At 40.1% G+C, this 27,018-nt stretch overlaps 1 protein-coding gene and 1 long non-coding RNA gene across 3 annotated transcripts; both read left to right on the forward strand.

Annotated features, from left to right (window-relative positions):
- Positions 1-1,767: 1,767 nt before the first annotated feature.
- On the forward strand, positions 1,768-21,158 carry LOC118881435. Of its 2 annotated transcripts, XR_005016526.1 has the most exons (4): positions 1,768-1,871; positions 15,409-15,549; positions 18,798-18,973; positions 20,830-21,158. It is a non-coding gene; the product is annotated as an uncharacterized LOC118881435 (long non-coding RNA). The 2 variants fall into 2 exon arrangements; XR_005016527.1 differs by lacking the exon at positions 18,798-18,973.
- Positions 21,159-22,651: 1,493 nt separating this feature from the next.
- On the forward strand, positions 22,652-23,183 carry LOC118881475 (signal recognition particle 9 kDa protein-like). Its single transcript, XM_036826446.1, has one exon. It carries the CDS (start codon positions 22,685-22,687, stop codon positions 22,943-22,945), a length of 261 nt encoding a protein of 86 aa, XP_036682341.1. The 5' UTR covers positions 22,652-22,684; the 3' UTR covers positions 22,946-23,183.
- The last annotated feature ends 3,835 nt before the right edge of the window (positions 23,184-27,018 follow it).

Below are 27,018 nucleotides of genomic sequence, written 5' to 3' on the forward strand. Positions count from 1 at the left end.
AACACACTATGTACTCCATCATAGTAGGACTACAATTTATAAGAAAACCTAAAAAAAAAACAACAACAACAAAACCAAAAACAAGATACCTTGTTGTCCTGTAAGAGTTAATGGCGCTTTCATAGTGGCATCTTAACTTATGTAGAAAGAGGAACTAAAGGGAGATCTCTGGCCCAATAATAGAAGGCATCACAAACTATTCACTCTCTGACTATCAGAAAATAATTCAAATTCGTTTCCATAAATATCCCATTCCACCCAGATGGCCTTGTCCTAGTGTTTACAAAATAGAGCAATTTTATAAATATTTTGCCATCAAAGCTAAAAGCCATTTCCAAGAAACAGCAATGGGATGCTTTTAAGAGTATGTTCCCATCTCTATCAGATCAGTTCTGATTAACAAACTACACTTTCCCTAAATGGCCCTTCTCATTTATTTATAATGTCACAATCATTATTAATTGGAGCTTTAGCTGATAGCTGCCTCTGCTTGAAGGTGATTTTTGAATTAAAGATTTAAGTAGATGACCAAAATAAAAGGAGGCAGAATGAGGAACAAATGTAAAAAAAAAAACAGAGGAAATTGAGAAATAGCTTAATAGTTTGAGGAAGAATGCAACCGCTGGCCCCAAAGAGTCCAGTGATGTGTTTAAAGCAGGGTTTATATTGCAGAATTTTGGTGAAGGTGACAGTTTGGGTCTAGTGCACATGTCTATTTCCTTTCTTCTTTAATCCTTGCCTTGGAGGGACAGACAGATGCTCTGAAAGCTCCCATACACTCATGACATAAATATATGATTCTCTGTGTAGTAGCCACATCTAATGCCTTCATGTCAGTCCATCTCAATGAAAAGGAAAATGCACTGTCTAGAAATTTCAAGAAATCACACCTCACTACCTTCCGTTCTGTTGATTTTTGCTGATTTTCTTATGGAACATTTTTAAATCTGGTGAGGCAGTTACTTGTTGCAATGGAAGATACTATTTTTAACCAACAATCTTGAAAACTGTTTTCCACTCTGGTTTTTCACTTCCCATAAGCACACAAGCACAAAACCAGTTCCAAGGGCAGGTAATTTCATGTTTAAAGTTAGAAATTCACCTCACCAAAATAGATACCATCCATCATTAACCATCAAAGATTTTGAGTTCCATTTTCATAACTTACTGTAACAGAGAAGAGCCAAATCTGACTATATGTTAGATCTGTTTCTTTTACTTTAACCTTTGCTTTCTGCTGCTTTTGTTCACTAAAAGGATACTGTCTATACATAATGGCCTGCCTTGGGGAACCCTGCCTCTCTGCCTGAATGTTAAATCAAAGTGCCTTTGTTCAGGGAAACATCCGGAACCTGTCCATCTGTGGATGGCTACAAAAAAGAAGAAATTAACATATCCCCTCCCCGAGGCTGGCCATTCCAGGGGACATTTTGCAAAACTTATGGCCTTTTTACTTTACTTCCTCATCTCCTCCCCCTCCCTGTGCTATAAAAGAAACTGGCATCCAAACCCTGATAAGATGGTTATTTTGAGACTTCAGTCTGCTATCTTCTTGGTCTGCCAGCTTTCCAAATAAAGTCGTATTCCTTGCCTCAACACCTAATCTCTGATTTATTGGCCTGTCATGTGGTGAGCAGAGTGAGCTTGGACTCAGTAACAGACTTGGCCTCGCCAGCCAGGAGTCTTGTTGCTCATGGCTAGTCAGCCCCAGTCAGGGAACATCGGGGCAAGGCCCTAACAGCTGCCAGGACTATTTGTCCTGAGGATCTTCCCTTCAAAATTCCCTGAAGCGGCACCGGCTACCCCAGCACTTGGCAGTTGAAGCAAGGAACCGACCAACTTCTGCGAGTCCACAGACTCCAGTTTGTCGGGTAAATCTACCCAATTCGGTAACCGGTTCATTTGTTTTGGTCTTGGTCTTGCTTTGGTTTTGTGTATCCTTTTGTGTTGTGAGTCGACAGACTCAATTTTGTAGGGTAGGTCGCTCCCGCGTGCTCACTGGGAACATATTCCCCTCTCAATTTGGGTTTTCCTTTATGGGATAAGGCAATTTGTTTGATTCCCCCCATTGGAGGGGGGAATTATTGTTGGACTCTACCTGATTTGAAGCCAGTTCATTGGGAACTAGTTCGTTAGTTTTGTAGGGTAAGTCTACCCAATTTGGGAAATAGTTCGTTGGTTTTGTAGGGTAAGTCTACCCCATTCAGGAACCAGTTCTTTGGTTTTGGTCTTAGTTTTGTGTGCGTCGATGTCAGAATTTGTTTGGGCCTTTTGTGTTGGAATTTGTTTGCGTCTTTTGTGTTTTGGTGTTATCAAACTTATAAAAATGGGAAATACTCCATCTATCCTGAAGGAGAGCCCTTTGGGGCATACATTAGATAAATGGGTGAAACATAACCATGAGCCTTTGTAAGAAAGACATGATGTACTATTGTAATAGAGTGTGGACCCAATATTTAAGATCAGAAGAGAGATGGCCCCTAAATGGCTCACTCAATTATTATATGATCTCCAGTTGGAAGCGTTTTGCAAAAGAGCAGGCTGCACTGGCAGTTGTTCCAACTGCACCCATCCCACGATGCTGCCATCATATTCACCACCTCCTGTTTCCCCTACCCATGGGGATCAAATAGAAGTTTCTATGTTAACCCCTGGAGCACAGGAGCCTGATTTAGTATCATCATCTAAGACCCGGCAGGGGACCCAATTTGGCCCAGGAGCCACTTCCGCAACAGGGCAATTTCCCTTGCGTCAACATCCTGTAAGAGGCCAGGGGACTCACTTGGACTTGAGATGTCTGATTCTAATTTCCCCACAGGAGCCCCAGGTAACTTTGACAGTGGGGAACAAGTTGATTGACTACCTTCCCTATTTATCTTAAGAGGCTTGAAAATATTAAACAAAGGAGAAACAAAGTCATCCTAGGAAAAACTTGCCTGTATCTTTGAGATGCAAATGTCCTATCTGGTCTTCTCAGGAACCCTCATCTCTGCCATCTTTTTAAAATGCAAACTTTGAAAAGAGGGTAAAGTAATTTAGAAATTGACTTGTCAAGGATAAATTAAAAACCTAAGTGTCTTTTCTGTAAAAATTCAGCCATCTACACAAGTGAGCTTGATTTGTTCCATCTGCCAGAAACCTGATTTTAATCCAACCTCTTTTTGTAAATTGATGGGTTTTACATTGCTGTACCTGACTCAGGACTGAAATTTTGAAATGAGAACTATGATGTCTCTGTTTGTTTGTGTCCTTGTATGTGTCTTTGTCTTTGGATAACCTTTGGAGGTTGATTTGCTGATTTGTGGATGAGCTCTATTTAATTGGCTTAAAGAAAAGTAAGTGCTTACAAACCAAATAATTCTAAATACAAGAAAAATTAAGCTAAATGAGTTTTAGGTTCACAGGAACTGAGAAATATTCAGTATTAATGTTTGTTGATCTAATTAATATAGACATGTCATTAGAGTCATCAACATTAAGTATAATATCTTATTGTGCTTAGATTTAATATAAACTAAATAAAATCTTGTTATATCTGTTGCAAATTTGTCAGCAAGGAAAGTAACTGGATGTGAAGAAACTTTTAAGAAAAAAAATGCAAATGAGATAAGAGCTTTAGGTGAACTTTTTAAAATAATTATCTTTTAGGAATGTCTATCTAAAATTAAACTCTCCAGATATTTGACAACTTGAAAGTTAGAATTGTGCTAAAATAAGTTAAGTGATGGAAGGTTTATGGAAACTGGACCCCAAGAAAAGAGTTTTGTACATGGTCAGGATTGACTAAGTTTAAAATAAGTTTAATTGAGTAAAAATATTTCAAAAGTAAGCTGGTGCAAAACTTGAATTTGGCTTTTCTCTCTGCTAAGAAGACAAAGTTTCTTAATATTTTGAATTTCCTTTGATAACACATTTTAAGTTTCTCTACCTTTTTAGTGATCTGTTCTGTATTTGCCTTTCAAATCCTTTATTGTTATTTTGGCTAAGTGAATAACTATTGTTTCACAGGGACCTGTGATCCTATCTGACTGTTTTAAACTTTTTTGATATTTTTTTGATAAAACTTCCCAAATCAGATTTTCCTGATCAGCAACGCCAAATGCACACAGTAAAAAAATTAAACGAGAAGCTTAAGATTCCTGTGTTTTTAGGGAGTCATTTACAGTTAACCTAAATGAGTAAAATAGCCCTGCAGAGACTACTGTAACTATGGTGACGGTTAAGAAGACTGACTTTGGAGATTGGTTCAAGATGGCGGAGTAGAAGGACATGCTCTAACTCCCTCTTGCGAGAGCACTGGAATCACAACTAACTGCTGAACAATCATCAACAGGAAGACACTTGAACACACCAGAAAAGATACCCCACATCCAAAGACAAAGGAGAAGTCACAATGAGACAGTAGGAGGAGCGCAATCACAATAAAATCAAATCCCATAACTGCTGGGTGGGTGACTCACAAACTGGAGAACACTTATACCACAGAAGTCCACCCACTGGAGTGAAGGTTCTGAGCCCCACGTCAGGCTTCTCAACCTGGGGGCCTGGCAACGGGAAGAGGAATTCCTAGAGAATCAGACTTTGAAGCCTAGTGGGATTTGAATGCAGGACTTTGACAGGTCTGGGGAAATGGAGACTCCACTGTTGGAGGGCACACACAAAGTAGTGTGCACATCAGGACCCAGGGGAAGGAGCAGTCGCCCCATAGGAGACTGAACCAGACCTACCTGCTGGTGTAGGAGGGTCTCCTGCAGAGGCAGGGGGTGGCTGTGGCTCACCGTGGGGACAAGGACACTGGCAGCAGAAGTTCTGGGAAGTACTCCTTAGCGTGAGCCCTCCCAGAGTTCACCATTAGCCCCACCAAAGAGCCCAGGTAGGCTCCAGTGTTGGGTTGCCTCAGGCCAAACAACCAACAGGGAGGGAACTCAGCCCCACCCATCAGCAGAGAAGTGGATAAAAGTTTTATGAGCTCTGCCACCAGAGCAACACCCATCTCCACCCACCACCGTCACTCACATCAGGAAACTTGCACAAGCCTCAGAGATAGCCTCATCCACGAGAGGGCAGACAGCAGAAGAAAAAAGAACTAGTCCTGCAGCCTGTGGAACAAAAACCACATTCACAGAAAGAGAGACAAGATGAAAAGGCAGAGGGCTATGTACCAGATGAAGGAACAAGATAAAACCCCAGAAAAACAACTAAATGGAGTGGAGATAAGCAACCTTCCAGAAAAAAGAATTCAGAATAATGATAGTGAAGATGATCCAGGACCTTGGAAAAAGAATGGAGGCAAAGATTGAGAAGATGCAAGAAATGTTTAACAAAGACCTAGTAGAATTAAAGAACAAACACTTAGAAGAATTAAAGAACAAACAGAGATGAACAATACAATAACTGAAATGAAAAATACACTAGAAGGAATCAATAGCAGAATAACTGAGGCAAAAGAACGGAGAAGTGACCTGGAAGACAGAATGGTGGAATTCACTGCTGTGGAACAGAATAAAGAAAAAAGAATGAAAAGAAATGAAGACAGCCTAAGAGACCTCTGGGACAACATTAAACACAACAACATTCTCATTATAGGGGTCCCAGAAGGAGAAGAGAGAGAGAAAGGACCTGAGAAAATACATGAAGAGATTATAGTTGAAAACGTCCCTAACATGGGAAAGGAAATAGCCACCCAAGTCCAGAAAGTGGAGAGTCCCAGGCAGGATAAACACGCCAAGACACATAGTAATCGAATTGGCAAAAATTAAAGACAAAGAAACATTATTGAAAGCAGCAAGAGAAAAATGACAAATAACATACAAGGGAACTCCCATAAGGTTAACAGCTGACTTTTCAGTAGAAACTCTATAAGCCAGAAGGGAGTGGCATGATATATTTAAAGTGATGAAAGGGAAGAACCTACATCCAAGATTACTGTACCCGACAAGGATCTCATTCAGATTTGACAGAGAAATAAAAAGCTTTACAGACAAACAAAAGCTAAGAGAATTCAGAACCACCAAACCAGCTCTACAACAAATGCTAAAGGAACTTCTCTAGGCAGGAAACACAGAGAAGAAAAAGACTTACAAAAACAAACCCATTACAATAAAGAAAATGGTAATAGGAACATACATATCAATAATTACCTTAAATATGAATGGATTAAATGCTCCAACCAAAAGACAAAGGCTCACTGAATGGATACAAAAACAAGACCCATATATATGCTGTCTACTAGAGACCCATTTCAGACCTAGGGACAAATACAGACTGAAAGTGACAGGATGGAAAAAGGTATTCCATGCAAATGGAAATCAAAAGAAAGCTGTAGTAGCAATACTCATATCAAATAAAATAGACTTTAAAATAAAGAATGTTACAAGAGACAAAGAAGGACAGTACATAGTGATCAAGGGATCAATCCAAGAAGAAGATATAACAATTATAATTATATATGCACCCAACATAGGAGCACCTCAATACATAAGGCAACTGCTAACAGCTATAAAAGAGGAAATAAACAGTAACACAAAAATAGTGGGGGACTTTAACACCTCACTTACACCAATGGACAGATTATCCAGAGAGAAATTTAATAAGGAAACACAAGCTTTAAATGACACAATAGACCAGATAAATTTAATTGATATTTATAGGACATTCCATCCAAAAACAGCAGATTACACTTTCTTCTCAAGGGCGCACGGAACATTTTCCAGGATAGATCACATCTTGGGTCACAAATCAAGCCTCAGTAAATTTAAGAAAATTGAAATCATATCAGGCATCTTTTCTGACCACAACGCTATGAGATTAGAAATCAATTACAGGGAAACAAAAGTAAAAAAAACCAAACACATGGAGCCTAAACAATACGTTACTAAATAACCAAGAGATCACTGAAGAAATCAAAGAGAAAATCAAAAAAAACCTAGAGACAAATGACAATGAAAACACTACGATCCAAAACCTATGGGATGAAGCAAAAGCAGTTCAAAGAGGAAAATTTATAGCAATACGAGCCTACCTCAAGGAACAACAAACATCTCAAATAAACAATCTAACCTTACACCTAAAGGAACTAGAGAAAGAAGAACAAACAAAGCCCAAAGTTAGCAGAAGGAAAGAAATCATAAAGATCAGAGCAGAAATAAATGAAATAGAAACAAAGAAAACAATAGCAAAGATCAATAAAACTAAAAGCTGATTCTTTGGGAAGATAAACAAAATTGATAAAACATTAGCCAGACTCATCAAGAAAAAGAGGGAGAGGACTCAGATCAATAAAATTAGAAATGAAAAGGAGAAGTTACAAAAGACATTGCAGAAATACAAAGCATTCTAAGAGACGGCTACAAGCAACTCTATGCCAATAAAATGGACAACCTAGAAGCAATGGACAAATTCTTAGAAAGATAAAACCTTCCAAGACTGAACCAGGAAGAAATTGAAAATATGAACAGACCAATCACAAGTAATGAAATTGGAAGCTGTGATTAAATATCTTCCAACAAACCAGGACCAGGACCAGATGGCTTCACAGGAATTCTATCAAACATTTAGAGAAAAGCTAACACCCATCCTTCTCAAACTCTTCCAAAAAATTGCAGAGGAAGGAACACTCCCAAACTCATTCTATGAGGCCACCATCACCCTGATACCAAAAGCAGACAAAGATACAGTGAAAAAAGAAAATTACAGACCAATATCACTGATGAATACAGATGCAAAAATCCTCAGCAAAATACTAGCAAACAGAATCCAACACATAAAAAGGATCATACACCATGATCAAGTGAGATTTACCCCAGGGATGCAAGGATTCTTCAATATATGCAAATCAATCAATGTGATACATCATATTAACAAATTGAAGAATAAAAACCATGTGGTCATTTCAATAGATGCAGAAAAAGCTTTTGACAAAATTCAACACCCATTTCTGATAAAAACTCTCCAGAAAGTGGGCATAGAGGGAACCTACCTCATCATAATAAAGGCCATATATGACAAACCCACAGCAAACATCATTCTCAATGGTGAAAAACTGAAAGCATTTCCTCTAAGATCAGAAACAAGACAAGGATGTCCACTCTCACCACTATTATTCTACATAGTGTTGGAAGTCCTAGCCACGGAAATCAGAGGAGAAAAAGAAATAAAAGGAATACAAATTGGAAAAGAAGTAAAACTGTCACTGTTTGCACATGACATGATACTATACATAGAGAATCCTAAAGATGCCACCAGAAAACTACTAGATCTAATCAATGAATTTGGTAAAGTAGCAGGATACAAAATTAATGCACAGAAATCTCTTGCATTCCTATACACTAATGATGAAAAATCTGAAAGTGAAATTAAGGAAACACTCCCATTTACCTTTGCAACAAAAAGAATAAAATACCTAGAAATAAACCTACCTAGAGAGACAAAAGACCTGTATGCAGAAAGTGATAAGACACTGATGAAAGAAATTGAAGATGATACCAACAGATGAAGAGATATACCATGTTCTTGGATTGGAAGAATCAATATTGTGAAAATGACTATACTACCCAAAGCAATCTACAGATTCAATGCAATCCCTATGAAATTACCAATGACATTTTTTTACAGAACTAGAACAAAAAATCTTAAAATTTGTATGGAAACTCAAAGGACTCCAAATAGCCAAAGCAGTCTTGAGGGAGAAAAATGGAGTTGGAGGAATTAGACTCCCTGACTTCAGACTATACTACAAAGCTACAGTAATCAAGACAATATGGTCTGGCACAAAACCAGAAATATACATCAATGGAACAGGATATAAAGCCCAGAGATAAACCCATGCACCTATGGTCAACTAATCTATGCCAAAAGAGGCAAGGATATATAATGGAGAAAAGAGAGTCTCTTCAATAAGTGGTGCTGTGAAAACTGGACAGCTACAGGTAAAAAAATGAACTTAGAACATTCCCTAACACCATACACAAAAATAAACTCCAAATGGATTAAAAACCTAAATGTAAGAGTGGATACTATAAAACTCTTAGAGGAAAATATAGGAAGAACACTCTTTGACATAAATCACAACAAGATCTTTTTGATCCACTTCCTACAGTAATGGAAATAAAACAAAAAGAAACAAATGGGACCTAATGAAACTGAAAAGCTTTTGCAAAGCAAAGGAAACTACAAACAAGACAAAAAGACAACCTTCAGAATGGGAGAAAATATTTGGAAACGAATCAACAGACAAAGGATTATCTTCCAAAATATATAAATAGCTCATGCAGCTCAATATTAAAAAAACAAACAGCCCAATCCAAAAATGGGCAGAAGACCTAAATAGACATTTCTCCAAAGACGACATAGAGATTGCCAAGAAGTGCATGAAAAGCTGCTCAAAATCACTAATTACTAGAGAAATGCAAATCAAAACTACAATGAGGTATCACCTTACACCAGTTGGAATGCGCATCATCAGAAAATCTACTGATGAAAGTAGATGATGCTGGAGAGGGTGTGGAGAAAAGGGAACCCTCTTGCACTGTTGGTGGGAATGTACATTGATACAGCCACTATGGAGAACAGTCTGGAAGTTCCTTAAAAACCTAAAAATAGAATTACCATATGACCCAGCAATCCCACTACTGGGCATATACTCAGAGAAAAATCATAATTCAAAATGACACATGCACCCCAACATTCATTTCAGCACTATTTACAATAGCCAGGTCATGGAAGCAACCTAAATGTCCATCCACAGATGAATAGATAAAGAAGATGTGGTGCATATATACAATGGATTATTACTCAGCTATAAAAAGGAACAAAATTGGGTCATTTGTAGAGATGTGGATGAATCTAGAGACTGTCATACAGAGTGAAGTAAGTCAGAAAGAGAAAAGCAAATATCGTATATTAACACATATATTTGAAACCTAGAAAAATGGTACAGATGAACAGGTTTGCAGGGCAGAAATTGAGACAGAGATGTAGAGACCGAATGTATGGACACCAATGTGGGAAAGCGGTGGGGGGTGTTTGTGTTGGTGTGATGAATTGGGAGATTGGGATTGACATATATACACTACTATGTATAAAATGGATAACTAATAAGAACCTGCTGTGTAAAAAAATCAATAAAATAAAATTCAAAAAAAAACCTTCCCAAATTAAATTATAATGAAGTTCCTTTGACCTCTAGCTAACTTTGGGATGCTTCAAAGGGCCCCTGAAACACCCCAAAGTGAGAGATTAACTAACTGGTTTCACTTGGTATGTTGAATTACATGGGAAGTGTTGTCAAATAAGTAATAAATCTTCTTAGATTATATTGTATGGCAAATGATACAGGTATTCTAGAGATTATATGGAGTTCCTAAAATTTGATATGTCCTGGTAAAATGTTATCAGTCATAATTCTAGCTATTATCTGAAAGTGTTGCACGTCACAGCAGTAACAAAGTTACTTTGTCAGTTGCATTGTAATCAGATTTAAACGTGCCTTCTTAAGTCTTTCACCATTATAGACAATTATGGTTTAACTCTGATGCCTTTGCAAAAATGCTTCCTCTTCAAGAAGATTTATAGAAAGGACCTTTGGATAAATACAAATTTCTGGCTTTCAGACCATAATGCTGAACTGGGTAAGAAACTGAAGAATTCTAATGGGAAACTTGATGGCTTCATAAAGCTGTTAACAAGAAGGATTAGTTACATAGGACTGAGTAAATTGGTGAATATGGTTATAATTTTTACAGTTTCTATCTGAAAATGACTGGTTTAAATCTGTGTTTTCCAGGTGTAAGGAAAACCTTTCCCTTAAACTAATTATGACTTAACAGTAATTTGGTGAATTATACCTTTGTAAGCCAAATTGTTTGTGCTTTGTGTCTCCCTGCTGGACTATGTTTTTTTCAATGTTACCAGCTGCATTATTTATATCCTGTCTATTTTATAAGATTGTTGTCTCTTACACTACCCAGTGTGTAACCAAGCTTCCAACAAAACTTCTATCGTTAAACATCTTGAGGAAATAAATCACATTTATAACATAAAATAATTGTAGGGCTTCCCTGGTGGCACAGTGGTTGAGAGTCTGCCTGCCGATGCAGGGGACACGGGTTCGGGCCCTGGTCTGGGAGGATCCCACATGCCGCGGAGCAACTGGGCCCGTGAGCCACAGTTACTGAGCCTGCGCATCTGGAGCCTGTGCTCCGCAACAAGAGAGGCCGCGATAATGAGAGGCTCGCACACCGCAATGAAGAGTGGCCCCTGCTTGCCGCAGGTAGAGAAAGCCTTCGCACAGAAACGAGGACCCAACACAGCCATAAATAAATAAATAAATAAATAAATAAATAAATAAATAAAAAATTAAAAAAAAATTGTAATAGTGTGATTCTAGGTATAGGGAGAAGCAACAAGGAAAAATATCTCCTGGATCATAATTAGATAGAGGATCCAGAGAATCTTTAATTATCAATAGGGCTTAATTGAAAAACTAGCACCTGGAGTGGCATATCAAGAATTTCACCTGATCTGGGATGAGTCTCCCAGCACCATGGGACAAAATTTGATCATGTAATACTGGATTGGACCAAATATTGGTCAAAATCCTGACCAAGAAGAGAGGATATGAGAAATGGAATATTTCCTGCCACATCGGTCATTAGCGATTGCAGCCCTCCAACGTGAGCCTGTGAATGCTGAGGAAACTCAGGATATGAGAATACAGGATACAGGCCCCAGATAGCTGAGGTACATATCAAGGGATTGATTTCAGTGAGCCCAGACTCTTGCATTTTCCCATACCTAGAAAAGTGCTAAATTCCTCAACTCTCTTGAGATGCTGCCTCCTGGGCTTGAAGCCCTCAAAATTCCTGCTGAATAGATCATAACTCTCAACCTTTAGGTTGTGAATATTTTTTTAAGGCCACTGGTGTAAAGGAGACACTTTCCAGAGAGGAATAAAAGAAGCGACGTTTGGAACACTGGAACCGATGGCAGACACTCCCAGAAAGATCCATCTGACGAAGCAATTAGAACGGTCATCACCCCTTTTTCCACAAGATTGTGGAATGGAGATTGACAGTGGGGAATTGTAACAGAGAAGAGCCAAATCTGACTACATGTTGGATCTGTTTCTTTTACTTTAACCTTTGCTTTCTGCTCCTTTTGTTCACTAAAAGGATACTGTCTATACGTAATGGCCTGCCTTGGGGAACCCTGCCCCTCTGCCTGAATGTTAAACTAAAGTGCACTTTGGTTTAACATCATCATCCAAAGTGGCCCAGATTAGGACAACTGAAACACAGTAGGAAGCTCAATAACTATTTGTCCAATAAATGAATGATCCAATGAATCAGAGAAGGCTCTGGTTCTAACTCCTCAGGTCCAGACGGGGGCCCAGGGCAGTGAAAGAACTTGTCCAAAATCTCCACAAGTCAGTGGCTAAGTTGAAACAAGAACCCAACCTCTTGTACAGGCTCTTTCTACCTTGGGCCACTCTGAGCAGTTAACTGTTTCTTACAGATGTGGGGTGAATGTACAATATATCATCCAAACCAGGGTGCTTTCAGAGGGAGATGGAATATTAGTAATATTTATGCGAGAATAATAAGTGAAAGATAGGGTGGTCCTGGGCAAACTGGGGTGTGTGATCATCCTACCTGTAGGTCTTGGCTCATTGGACGGAGACTTTGAAGACAGGACTCCCATGTTGCCCTTCTCCACGCTCCGTGCAGCACAGGGGCCCAGCTGTCACGCTCCACACTGCATTGCGCAGGGATGGCCCTGCACACGGGACAGTTGGGATTCTGCTGGGGCTCTTGAGGGGACATTACAGAGCTCAGTTGTGCCACACGTTTGCAATTAGAACATGTGTATTCACTGAGTGCACTTATTGAGGCCATGATGCGTGGAGGAATGGCATCTAAAACAGAAACTCTGTAGCATCTGGTCAAGAAATTCTGACCATGAAAACCGTGGAGCGTGCACAATAAAAATGCACGGGTTGCTGATGACCCTGCATGACCTTCCACGTGTGGTGCTCCACTAGTAAGGGAAAATTTAAGGGAAAACAGCTCTTAGAGTGCACGTACAGTGGTTTCAGGGGACAGGTGTGCAGGACCAGAAGCTGATGCAACCTGGTGCAATCCAGGCCACAACTCAACCTTCCCCGCAATGAACATTCCACCCCTAATCAAAAAGACCCCCACCCATTAAAAGGGCTAAAAATAAGATAAAGGGGGATCAACAACCTTTCGTGACACTCCTCACTCTCGAGGATGCCCGCAATCTTCTCTTTCGAGTGTATAACTTTCACTTCCGCCCTGAATAAACTGCTTCTTTGTTCTCTTTGCTTCTCATTCTCAGTGTGTGTGTGTGTTTATTTTTTCTTGGTATGTTGTGTTCCTTGCCCAAATTCTTTTGGACAAGTTGAACAAGAGCCTGGACTTTTGCTAAAGCTTTTCTGGTATCAATTTCAGGAGGGCTTCATTGGAATTAGGACATGCATTGTAGCCCACAGTTTCCATGCAGGGTGACCCATGGAGATGGATCAGATCTTGTCTATCTCAGCACTGCCTGTAGGAAGTGGTGAGGATGCATTTGTAAGTAAATTAGGGGATCTTTTCTTTTGGCTTTCAGCTCACTCCAGAGCCCCAGAAATCATGAGGCTCATGGTTCTCCCAGTCTGTAAAATAAAACCAAAGTTATTCACAAGCACAGGAAAACTCTAAGCAGTGGTACGTCAATAAATATTTAGCAATTGGCTCTCTGAAGAAAAAAAAAACAAACTCTGACAGGTACCTTCTACTATGATCTCTTTCTACCCATAGAGTACTTCTGACACCAAATGTGTGGGTTTTCCACACCAAGCAATCCTTTAGTTCTCTCTGGACACCAACTGGGTGTTCCACAATTTAATTCAATTCTGATACTATCTACCCAAAGTTAGTACAGACCCTAGAGGTTAAGGGCTCAGTCCCATGAGATTGCCTCCCAATTCAGATGACAATTACAAGTAGTGGGTCCCCAGGACCCACATTTTGCCCAACTTAGCTACAACTGGGTTATTCTCACTTGCCTCTCCATAGTTTTGATAATTTGCTATAACAACTCACAGAACTCAGGGGAGAACTTTACTTATTATTGCCAGTTTATTAAAAATATATCATAAAGGATACAAATGAATAGCCAGATGGAGAGGTCTTGAAGGGTCCTAAGTACAGGAGCTTCTGCAGAGTTTGGGGTCCACTACTCTCCTGGAATTCACCAACCCAGAAGCTCTCTAAAACCCATCATTTAGGGTTTGTAGAGAGGTTCTACTTTGTAGGCATTGTTGATTAAATCATTGGCCACTGGTGATTAACTCAATCCCTATCTTCCTCTCCTCTTTGGAGATTGGGGGTGGAGCTGAATGTTCCAACCCTCTAATCACATAGTTGTTTCCTTTGGCAAGCAGCCCCCATCCTGAAGCTCTTTAGGGGCCTATGAAGAGTCACCTCATTGACATAAACTTAGGTATGATTGAAAGGGACTTATTATGAATAACAAAAGATGCTCACCCCTATCACTCAGGAAATTCCAAGGGTTTTAGAAGCTCTGTGCCAGAAACCAGGGACAAAGTCCAAATATATATTTTTTTATTATATCACAGCAACATTTGCCAATTTCCATGGTGTAAATACTTTCGGCATGGACAATTTCAAGCTACCAACTTGACGCCTCTAAACATGGAGTGGGGAAGAGATGCACACAATTGGCTGTCCCCAGCTGGCAGGGGCCATCTCCAGCACACCACTGAGTCTTAAGCAACCCTAAAAAGTCAAGTTTTAAGGAAGGAGATGAGAACTAAGCCTCTTCCCATTAATCTGAGCTAGAAAGGTAGTCTTGCATTCAACAACTTTCTGTTTTTCTATGTTGTGATATTTATGTCATTCTGTTTGTGTCAGATCCACAAAAACTGTGATGGGAGAATGCAAAAGTCATAAGGGACATGGTCCCTGCTTTATATATACTCAGTCCCTCTGTATAGTCACATACCTGAACTCACCTGGTCCTCATAGCAACTCTGTAAGGGGAGGAGGAGGCATAATAATTAGCATTTTAGAGATGAGGAAACCAAAGCTTCATGCCATCTTCCCAAGGTCACACAGGTGTAGGGGAGAACAGTTTCTTGAACCTGTCTCCTTCTCCCAGTCCAAGCACTTTCATCTGTGACACATTATTACTCCTCATTGGAGAGCAATCCCAGGGCAATGTCAATGCTGGTTCCTAAACTTGGGCATTCAGGGCTGTGTTCAAGTGCTTGCACAGACTACTTAACCCAGTGTCTGTCACTAAAATAGAGGTTTGCAGCCCTTGGAGTTGCTTTGCTGTACTAGCCATACTCTGTCCCGAAGAATGATTTTGCTTTTCTTATAGGTCAAGTTGTGCCTCCTTTCAATAGCATATTTTCAGAAGAAAGAATGCAGTGACTCCAAGCTGCTGGTCCACTGCAAAAATGCGGCAGAGGCTGAACAATAATTGAATTAAGAACCACAAAAGTTGAATATTTTCTCCCAGGTGATGTACTTAAAATTCAGGTAAACTACCCTCATGTAACCAGCAGAGACTTATTGAAAACAAGCTGAGTTTCCATTAAGCAAATTTCATGGAGCCAAAGGAAAATTGTACACTTTGTTGTACTTTAAAAATAGGAACTGCAAGTATTAAGAGAGCAAAATATCACAGTTAATAATCACGGTGAGAGGCTTAATCACAAAATATTACATCTATATACTCACATCATGCATTGTAAAAATAATGAACTATTAGGGCACAATTTAAGGAAACATAAATGCTAAAGTATAATTAGCTAGTTTTATCTGCAACAGCTACATGTGCTTAATTACCTTTTTTTTTTAAGTTTTCCCTTTCAAATGTAGGTTCTTTTTTTCAAAATTTATTTATTTAATTTATTTATTTTTAGCTGCATTGGGTCTTTGTTGCTGCACGCGGGGTTTCTCTAGTTGCAGTGAGCGGGGGCTACTCTATGTTGCGGTGCGTGTGCTTCTCATTGCGGTGGCTTCTCTTGTTGCGGAGCACGGGCTCTAGGCTCATGGGCTTCAGTAGTTGTGGCATGCGGGCTCAGTAGTTGTGGCTTGCAGGCTCTAGAGCACAGGCTCAGTAGTTGTGGTGCACGGGCTTAGTTGCTCGGCGGCATGTGGGATCTTCCCAGATGAGGGCTCGAACCCGTGTGCCCTGCATTGGCAGGCAGATTCTTAACCACTGTACCACCAGGGAAGCCCAGTGATTAATTACCTTTTAATCAACCTAGTTTTCCCTGAGCTCCCAGAAGAACAGGATATTCAAGTTTATCTTAAACTCATTTAAACAAAAATCATTCAAGGACATATACCCAATACAAATGCTTTGGGGCTACAGAATTTCCAAAGCCATTTCAGTTTAATTCTGTTTAGTGATCCTCTCCCTATTTAAAAAAAATGTTTTAAAAGAGCCCGTTTCCAACATAATCAGAGAGAAAGTATTATATTGCTTTCTAAGATTCCCATTTAGTCCTCAAAATGCCCCTTCTGACTTTCTTACTTCTTTATTTCTTGACAAAAGAGAGAAAAGTGTCACTTTGTAGCATAAGCTCTCTGATATGAGTAGAAATACTTTACTTATTGATGGAAAGATGTGGCTTCCTTGGCAGTCAAACTGCCTTGCTCAGGAAATTCCCTCTGGTTGCATCTCTGGGAATCGGCCCACAGTTAAGCAGGCAGCACCCTATTTATTTATGTATCCACACCTGACCTTTGACACAAACTTCTTTTAGAGAGATCTGGAGTAGGTAATTTTAACCCTATTCTAGAACTGACTTTATATTTCTTTTGTTTAGCAAGGGGGAGAGAAAGAATTCTAGGATCTGCAGACAAAAAGAAAAAAAAAAAAAGCTGTTACAAGAAAAAGTTGCTGTGAAAATTAGCAATGAAGTGAGAAGATAGTATAAAGGAGATAAACTGCACAACAGCTGCTATTACAACCAGTGTTTGGCTGATGAAAATCTTCTTGAGCTGCTTTATTGGAACAAAACCATATTAGGAAGTCCCAATTCTATTTATAGCCAAGATGTACACAAAGTCAGTAGCACCTGGGGTGGGGGGGATTCCAATATTTCTCTTTGTTGTTCTGTAACTAAATATGTTATAAAAGTTAAGCATTCTTGGGCTTCCCTGGTGGCGCAGTGGTTGAGAATCTGCCTGCTAATGCAGGGAACACGGGTTCGAGCCCTGGTCTGGGAAGATCCCACGTGCCGCGGAGCAGCTGGGCCCGTGAGCCACAACTACTGAGCTTGCGCGTCTGGAGCCTGTGCCCCGCAGCGGGAGGGGCCGCGATAGTGAAAGGCCCGCGCACTGCGATGAAGAGCGGTCCCCGCACCGCGATGAAGAGTGGCCCCCGCTTGCCGCAACTAGAGAAAGCCCTCGCACGAACCGAAGACCCAACACAGCCAAAAATAAATAAATAAATAAATAAAGTAGCTATAAAATTAAAAAAAAAAAAAAAAAGTTAAGCATTCTCTATCTCAGCCTCCACACAGAAATTTGAGTTAAACACAAAAGAAAAGCAATTTCTGGTTTGTTCGTGGGTCTGTCAGTTTTGCAGAGTCTGAGGAGGAAAGGATAATTTGGTGGTAAATAAATAATCTACCTTCCCACCTCTCAAAGAGAAACACCCCAAGTACACGTGAAAACTCCATGTCAGAAGACAACCAAAACAGCAGTTCCTCCTTAACCAGCAGACTGCCCTCCTCAGGGAGAAGCCCCCACCTCCAGCTGGGACAACTTTACCAGCTTCCAGGATCCCAAAGTGGTGATGGCCCCAGGCCCAAGAAAGAGTCCAGGGCACAGTGGGGACCATGTTCCAGTCTTTGCCCAATGCCTGTCCCTACCTGCTCCTCCCTTCCTAATGGTCCAGCCCTCAGTTGCAGAGCTCTCCAGCTACAGGGGAGAAAACAGAATGTTCCCTTCTTCCACCAACTACCACCCCACACAGTCCATAGGACGACACTCCGCCCCTCAGAGAGCACAGGCTCCATACAGAGCCATTGTGCACATTTTCTTATAGAAATTTCCTGGATTCCTCCTCTGGACTCTGTCCCAGGCCTCAGGACTCTCTCCCAAGCATCCTACTTCCCTTCCCAATGAAGAACCACCCCCCGTACCAAGTGATGGGCCCGCTGCCCCAAGAGCATAGAAGCCAATACTATGGCACCAGTTTTTGAGAAAAGAAAAAGCTTTATTGTGAGGTCAACAGGCAAAGAGAAAGGAGACACAGCTTCAGCTCAAAGCCATCTCCCCAGTCTGGGGTTTGGTCAAGTTTTTATGAGTCAGGGAGGAGGGCTGGTTTGCGGAAGTGCTGGTGAGCAGGTTTTGATTGCAGGGCTTTGGAGTATGGCCATTTACGGTGAGTAGGTAAAGGGACTTCACCACCGGGTCTTCCAGGACATTGGACCCTCCGCTTCTGAAAGGGCTCTGGCATTCAAGTTCTGGTCACATCAGGGTCCTTGGTTGCATAGGGGAGAACTTGATTCCGGGTGTTATTTGAGGTCAGAATCTTCTCCTCTACATGCTTCGGCTGCATGACTTGCAGTTTTGTTCTGTTGTCTCTGAAGAACAACTCAGTACCTTGTTAGAAGCAGGATAGGGCCAGTTTGGGTCCTCATTGCTTCCCACCTTTACTTTTCTAGCCAGGTGTGTGCTCTTGGTTATTCAACTATTCCATTATCAATGTAGTAGAACTTTAATATATGCTACTTTATTAATACACAGACAACCTTACCTGAGGACTGGTATCTTCATTCCCATCTAATGGATGAAGAAGCTGAGGCTCAGAGTCTCCAGGACAGCCCAGCTCACACCAGTCACTGGTCAAGACTGTCCCCAACAGTCTTTGCTGCATGGGCTGATGATTTTATGACTTGCAAGAGCTCTGGACAATGAGGCCTGTGAGTGGAGCCCTTTTAGATGCATGAAATGCAGTTTCTCACACACTGTGAGTGACATCATCCTCTGAACACACCACCACCAGTCACTGGAAAGGGGGTGTTATGGACTGAATGTGTCCCCCCCAAGAAAATTCATATGTTGAAATCAAATTCCCAATGTAATGGTATTTTGAGGTGGACCCTTTGGGAGGTAATAAAATCATGAGGGTGGAGACTTCATAAATGAGATTAGTGCCCTAACGGGCCAGAGAGCTAGCTTGCCCTATTTCTGCCATGTGAGGATTGAGAAGTCGGCAGTCTGCAAACTAGAAGACACCTCTCACCAGCAACTGAGGCTGCTGGCACCCTGGCCTCAGACTTCCAGCCTCCAGAGTTGTGAGAAATAAATTTCTGTTGTTTATAAGCTGCCCAGTTTATGGTATTTTGTCAAGCGGTCAGAGGGAGTAAGTGCAGGGTAGACACTTTCTTCAAGGCAACCCCATGAGCTGGATATCATGCCCATTTTACAGATAGGAATTAAAGACTCAGGGAAGTTAAGTAACCAGTCAAGACACAGAGCTAGGATTTGAACCGCACCTCCCCAAGCCCACCTTCCACCATGTCACTTCCTCATCTCACTTTAGGGATCCAAGGGAAACAAGAGCCCCCTATGCAAGGCCACTGTCCCAGTCCATGGGCTGGTCTCTGGTGCTGCCCATAGGCCAAACAGCCAAGCTCTTGGCTAGAATAGAGGGGTCCAGAGTTTGTTGCCATCCTCTGAGCCATGCAAGAATGTGCCTGCCCTCCTGCTCAGAGCCCTGACCACTCTCTCCAATGGGCTTTGGTGGCCAAGGCTTTGAGGGGACAGCAGAGGAGGCTGTGTTTCTAGTTTGCCTTGGGTGGAACTGTACCAGGATTCCTGCCATCCCACAATTATCCTATATCCACCACTCTGATTAAGACATAAACAGAAGCCACTGTCTGCTATATCGGGCCTCAGCTGGTACATACAGCTTTTGGGTGTTATGCCCGAGCCTTGTCTTGCTGTTGGCAGTCCAAATTTATCTGCAGTGGGCCTCTCTAATACAAGGGGAGGCTGTGCTGGAGGCCAAGGAAACACAGAATAGAAATTAGACTTGTGCCTCCTTCCCTGATTTTCCAACATGCCTTTACAGAGTCCTCAACCTCCTGACACTTGCTGACTATCAAAATGCTTCTCTTTCCCATAATTGTATTTAAAAACATCAGGTAAATGTAAGACAGTTTGAGGAACTTGGGAAAGGGTCCCTGACAGCTGTGTGTGGAAGAGGGTTTGTGTGTGACCTGGGTTCTCCTGAGCAAGGCAGACCAGGTTCCACTTGCTGGAATGAGGAGGAGACACATCTTGCTGAAGGTGAAAGAGACAAGGCTCAGTGGACTTCATGAGACTCTCGTCCTCCTCTCTTGGTGCTCACCTGGCTCAGAATATGTACGAGGATATACTGGCCTAGAAAAAATAGACCAGGTGCTAAGAGAATTACCGCTCTCACCTGTGTCATCATGTTATGCATTGAAACGTTGAGGGTAGAGGCTTCCAACACAGCCCTCTCTCTGGCCTTGCCAGGTGTCCCTCCCCACTGCTGCTCCCACCAGGCCTCTCACCCCTGCCAGCTCATCCCCCATGTGACTATCCAGAAAAGCGTGAGGAAAGCACTTGGCACTCCTGGTAGGGGAAGATGTCAGGGGCCTCATCCTCCATCCTCTGTACCAGTGGCTTAGTGACCCACTGCCAACCATGCCCCATTCCATTGTCTTCTCTTCATCACTGCTGCCAACTATCTGCTGCCAAAAGAAGTAACAATAACAGCAGAATGAACTTTATATCCTATATCTTCCAGCATTTTCCCTCTGAACAAAGTGGAGGAAGAGCAACAGCCAAAGGAAGACTCAAAGGGGAGACAACGGGGATAATGACGAGATCTGATGACGTGGGGCAGTCAGACCCAAGGAAATGCAGCACCGGCCGCATAAAGCCTCCTCCTGTATCCAATGCCGAGGAACCAAAACATGGAGACCAGAGCTGGAGCCTTGGGATTCCTTCCCAAATTACACTGTAACAGTCACAGGAGTAGGGCTCATGTTTCTTCTATAATTGTAGAATTTAAGGCACAATTTATTGGTTTCTTTCATCTTCCTCAGGTCTTGCTATGCTCTATTAAGTTTGGAAATTGTTTACTTTACCTTAAAAGGTGTACATTAAAATTTTAAAATTAAGTTCTTAAATTTCTTAAGGCAAAAAGTTTATGATACCATCTTTGTCTGAATGTCACTGTCACATTATGGAGAAGACCATTTGCTAGACCGAGTCTTCCTTGGTCAAAGATTGTATCTTGGGAGTGTGCGTGTTAGGATAAGCAGCTCCTTGGAAATGTTATCATATCTCAATCTGAATTTCACTCATACTAAGAAAAACCAATGGTGAGAAGTCCCTGTCCTCATGGGAAAAAAAGTATTTTTCTCCAGATTCTTTTTACGAGAAGTCAGTGCCTTGGACATAATGTTCACTTCCATTGAAGAACATCTCTTGATAAGTAGAAATAGTTTTTCAGTCAAGAACCTGATATTCTTAGTTCAATAACCTGTTTCAACACTATGTCAGATTCCAGTATGGAGAAAATTTTTACTGACATGTTAATTTTTTTGCACATTTTATGAGAATTTAAAATCACAAATCTACAGAATGTCCAATAGTCAACAGTCTCTGATTTCAAATTTCTGCCAGAAAAATAGTCTACAAATCAACTTGTCTAAAAACAAAAGTCATCATTTTCAGCTGTAAATATTGGTGTGTATGGCATAGGGTTAAGACTATGGTACTTCCCAAGTACAAAACTTTGTTCATGACTTAGTAGTTGTCTAAACTTGGACAATACATTAAACATCACTAAACCACAGTTTCCTCATCTTAAAATGGGAATATTAATAGCACACTACTCATAGAATTGTTGTGAGGATTTATAGATATAAGGTGATTATTGCAATCCTGAAAAAAATTATCAATTATTCTTATGGTTTTTAAACTGAGTAGATTATACTTGGAGAATGAAAAGTTTTTAAGTTAGTCAATTGTAAAACTTAACAGAAAATTAAATACTTTTGCTACCAATGAGGCAAATCTATGTTAATGATATTCTTCCCGTGTACTTCCATAGCCTTGGCTTTGCATCTAGCCTATAGCCCACACTACTTTTGTTTGATTAAAAAAAAAAAAAAAGGGCTTCCCTGGTGGCACAGTGGTTGAGAATCTGCCTGCCAATGCAGGGGACACGGGTTCGAGCCCTGGTCTGGGAAGGTCCCACATGCCGCGGAGCAACTGGGCCCGTGAGCCACAACTACTGAGCCTGCGCGTCTGGAGCCTGTGCTCCGCAACAAGAGAGGCTGCGATGATGAGAGGCCCACGCACGCGATGAAGAGTGGCCCCCGCTTGCCGCAACTAGAGAAAGCCCTCGCACAGAAACGAAGACTCAACACAGCCAAAAATAAATAAATAAATTAATTAATTAATTAATTAAAAAAATAAAATTTCTGTAAAGAGGCGAGTTTGGCGGAAAGGAAAGTTTGCTTTAAAAAAAAAAAAAAACAGGTCTCTGCCGCGGTAGGTGGCTGCGAGAGGCAGGGAGGTAGGTGGGCCGCGTCGCTGTCGCCTCCGGTCCCTAGCTTTGCCTCCCTCTCCTGTTCTGCCGCGGGCCCACGATGCCGCAGTACCAGACCTGGGAGGAGTTCAGTCGCGCAGCGGAGAAGCTCTACCTCGCAGACCCTATGAAGGCACGTGTGGTTCTCAAATATAGGCATTCTGATGGGAGTTTGTGTATTAAAGTAACAGATGATTTAGTTTGTTTGGTGTATAGAACAGACCAAGCTCAAGATGTAAAGAAGATTGAGAAATTCCACAGTCAACTAAAGCGACTTATAGTGGCCAAGGAATCCCACAGTGTTGCCATGGAAACGGACTGAATGGTTTGAAATGAAGACTGTTTGTCATGTTCTTAGGAAGTAAATATCTTTTGAATTTGAGAAAGTGTTGGGACAGAAAATACTTTATGTAACTAAGTGGGCTATTCAGAAGCCAAGAGATCATTTTTTGTACTTTGTTTTTTAATGTTTACTTTAGAGAGCTAGGACTGTAAATGCTTTCAGTTAGAAAGCCTTTATTTATTTTTGGAAATGGAACAAGGAATGGCTCTATCTTGGAAACTTTTTGCGGATTGTTTGATGTTACGCAAAATAAATAATTACTCTCTGGTAAGTTTGTATCAGTAATTTGAAAATGAGATATCAACAAAAGCCAATTCTTCCTTAAATTTAGTTAATCTGTCTTTAAAAGAAAAATTAAATGGAACCATTTTGCTGGATTGATATGTTTCTTTTGGAGCATAAATTTTGTGCTGTTGATGACCAGCATATATAAAATACGGTAACTGGAATTAACTGTGCACAGCAGTATAGCTGATTATATATGGTAGTGTAGTCTCAATTATATCTAAAAATAACTATGAAAACAAGTATGCTTTACCTTAAACTTTACAAATTTAAACTATATTTTTAAATATAAGGGATTCATAGTATCATTAACTTGTTGAGCGAAGACTAACTTTGAATCTAATTTTCAGTGCTCAGAAACATCTGCTATTACTTTAAGTGCATGAACAGAATGCTCACTAATGGATCGAAACCACCATATTACAGAAATATTTGCCATCTATATTTGCCATCTATATTTTCTCAGAAGGGCTAAGGATTATTTGAACTGTTAAATTTTTGCATACCTCTATGACACCCCAACCCATTTCTCTCATTACTTAACCAAGGTGTTAAGCATGACTCTCACAACTGTTCTCCATTAAACCAGAAGTATGATATTATTTGATATTTATCTTATATTTGTAACCTGAGTTTTACCACCTAAATATAATGTTCATATGTTGATTCCTACATTAAAATATTTTTTGTTAGGAATTTGTTGTGTTGACCAGCATTTTAACATGGAAAGTTCCATTAGCCATATGAATTTTGGCATGTTTCAGAGAGATCAGTAAATAAAATATTACATGAATAAAAAAAAAAAAAAAAAGAACAGGCTTTATTTTTCAGGAAAGTTTTAGCCTTACAGAAAAGTGGAGAAGATAGTATGGAGAGTTCCTACATACCCTGTACCCAGTTTCCCTCTATGGCTAACATTTTGTATTACAATGGTATGTTTCTTACAGTGAATGAACCAAGAGTGATATGTTATTATTAGCTAAAGTCCATGTTTTATTAAGATTTCCTTAGTAATGTCCTTTTTCTGTTACACAGTCCCATCCAGGACACCACATTACATTTAGTCATCATGTCTCCTTAGGCTCCTCTTGGCCGTGACAGTTTCTCAGGCATTCCTTGTTTTTGATGACCCTGACAGTTTTCAAGAGCACTGGTCAGGAATTTTGTAGGATGCCTCTCTACAGGAATTCTTCTTGTGTTTTTCTCATGATTAGACTGGGGTTATTGGTTTTGTGAGGGAAAACATGAAGGTACAGTACCATTTTCAACACATCATATAAAGGAAACATACTATCAACATGACCTTTCACTGTTGATGTTGACTTTGATCACGTGCCTGATCAGATTTCTCCACTGTAAAGTTACTCTCCCTGCCCCTGCCTTCTTCCATACTGTGTTCTTTGGAAGGAAGTCACTATGTGTAGCCTTACACTAAGGAGTGGGGATTTGTGCTCCCCTCCTTGAGGCAAAGTATCTACATGAATTATGTGGAATTCTTCTGCATTGCCTCTTCTTCCCCATTTATTTATTTATTCAGTAATTTATTTATATAAGTATGGACCCATGGATATTTATGTTACACTTTGGGTTACAATCCAATACTATTTTATTTATTTTGTTGCTCACATTTTTCCAGCTTTGAGTTGGGAGACCTTCCAGTTGGTTCCTATGAACCTTCAAAATATGCCCATCAATTTGTTGTTGTTGTTGTTCTTATTTTGTTTTGTCTTTTTTAAGCACTTCCTTACCTTCAGGTACTACAAGGTGTTCCAGACTCATCTTGTATATTTCCTGCCCCAGTCCTAAAGTCAGTCATTTCTCCAAGAAGCCCTATTTCCTTTACTGGAGAACGGCTATAGAAACCAAGATCTGGGAGCCAGGTGTGCTATATTGGTGTCCTTTCTCTTAGGTAGTTTCACTTCACAGAACAAGGAAATACATGTGTTTATACTAACCCACATATATACACATATCTATAAATATTTCTACATGTAACTATCTGTATCTATATTAAGCTAAACATGAGTTCATACTGATATCTCCAACTCTAATAGTACTTATGAGTCTACCTTCCTAACACCCTTGCTTCCCTGTAATTTTCACTCCTAAAGTGAGAAATCTGGCTCCCACCATTTGCCATCCATTTTCTTAATTGTTCAGTTCCAATATACGTGTATAGCAGTGTCAGAATTGTTAACCTGTACTGCCAGGAAACAACTACCACTGGAGTACACTGCTTGTGTGCAGTTTCTTTCACTTTTAATGTTGCAGACTCTACTCATTTCCAAGGTTACTTAGGTCAGCATCTTTTCCCCCACCTGTTTTAGTGAGGTTGGACATTGTAAATTTTTAACCAATAAACAAACAATTGGATACTATATCAATAATAAAGGAACTTCATATAATTAAACATATGAATACATATGTATATACATACATATAGACACACACATTTCACTAACTTAGAAAAAAATAAGTTATAGAAAAAGATTAAAATTTTATATAACGTTGTGATATAAATTGTCATCAATAAACTTTCCATAGCCCACATACTTTCTCAACCTATTTTTAACAAGGTTGTCCAATACTGTACCATGCAGTCTAGCAACTGTTAATTTACCTTGGCTTCTGCCATCTAGGAAAATTTTCTCCTTTCTATCACTGTTTTTGACTCTCCACATTATTTTCTCCCGAGAAATGAACGTAAGGCACTTGAACCACACTAAGCCTTGACACCAGCCTGGAACAAACTATGCTAATTTATTGAACTCAGGCTCAATCCTCTCTTTGTTTGTGTATGTATATTGCTTTTTTAATTTACAAATTAAACTACATTTCTCTTACCTTGTCATTTCTATCTCTATCTCCATACCTATAAGCCCCACTTATGCAAATCCTATTGAACCCCAAAAGGTAAGAGACTATTGTCTAAACTAAAACAAAATTATTTTGAGGATTTAGGGCATATATCATGGCAACAAGAAGGTCAGACTTCAGGAATCTTAAGCTCCTAGTACTTTAAATAAAGATACACATTAAATACATCAATTTTATAACATCAGCCCTCTGGTTTCCTTGATTAACCAGCACTTTGCCTGAAAACATAGGAAATTTGAGGTAAAATAAAGGTATTGTTGAAAATAACTCTTGCATTTCTAAAATGCAAACTACGCAGGCGCCGTGGATTGACAGCTACCTGCGTCATTTAAAAAGCAATGTCTGAGGCAGTTTTAATGAAGTGGCAATTTTGCAGACAATGTAGAATTCAAAAACACTAAGGAAATGTTAGGCACCAACATGCTGAGCACATAAAACAGCATCTGGCAGTTTCCCTTTGGAGGCCCCCTGTGCCAGCATTTCACTTAGAAAAGAAAAGAATCTTTTTCAGCAATCTTCTTAAATGCTCTAATTTCACACTATCTGAAAGTGATACTTAAGTTTTGGTAAATCACATTTAATTGCAGCAGTCTGCTTGCTATTATTTAACTATTGCTTCTATTTCTCTCTAAGCTCTCAAAGACCACATGGAAAATAAAATATCACTTAATTGAAGTGCTTCCATACTTAATGACTTTTTGTCCATCTAGGTCAATTATTTTGGCATATGCTAAAGCAGTAGAAGTCATATTATAAGGTCAAGGAAAACTAAAAATTACAACTCAGTTCTAAGAACTCAGCATTTATTTGTCTGTGTTTTTATCTCAGACTTCCTTGAGAGTCTAAATCTTGTCTGAGCCCCTCTATATACACAGTACCAGTTTCTCTTC

The sequence above is a fragment of the Balaenoptera musculus genome, chromosome 15 (assembly GCF_009873245.2).
Source record: "Balaenoptera musculus isolate JJ_BM4_2016_0621 chromosome 15, mBalMus1.pri.v3, whole genome shotgun sequence".
Taxonomy (NCBI): Eukaryota; Metazoa; Chordata; class Mammalia; order Artiodactyla; family Balaenopteridae; genus Balaenoptera; species Balaenoptera musculus.

What these genes read in the sequence shown, in the direction of transcription:
- LOC118881475 (XM_036826446.1), top strand. Translation starts at nt 22,685, where the DNA reads ATGCCGCAGTACCAGACCTGGGAGGAGTTCAGTCGCGCAGCGGAGAAG.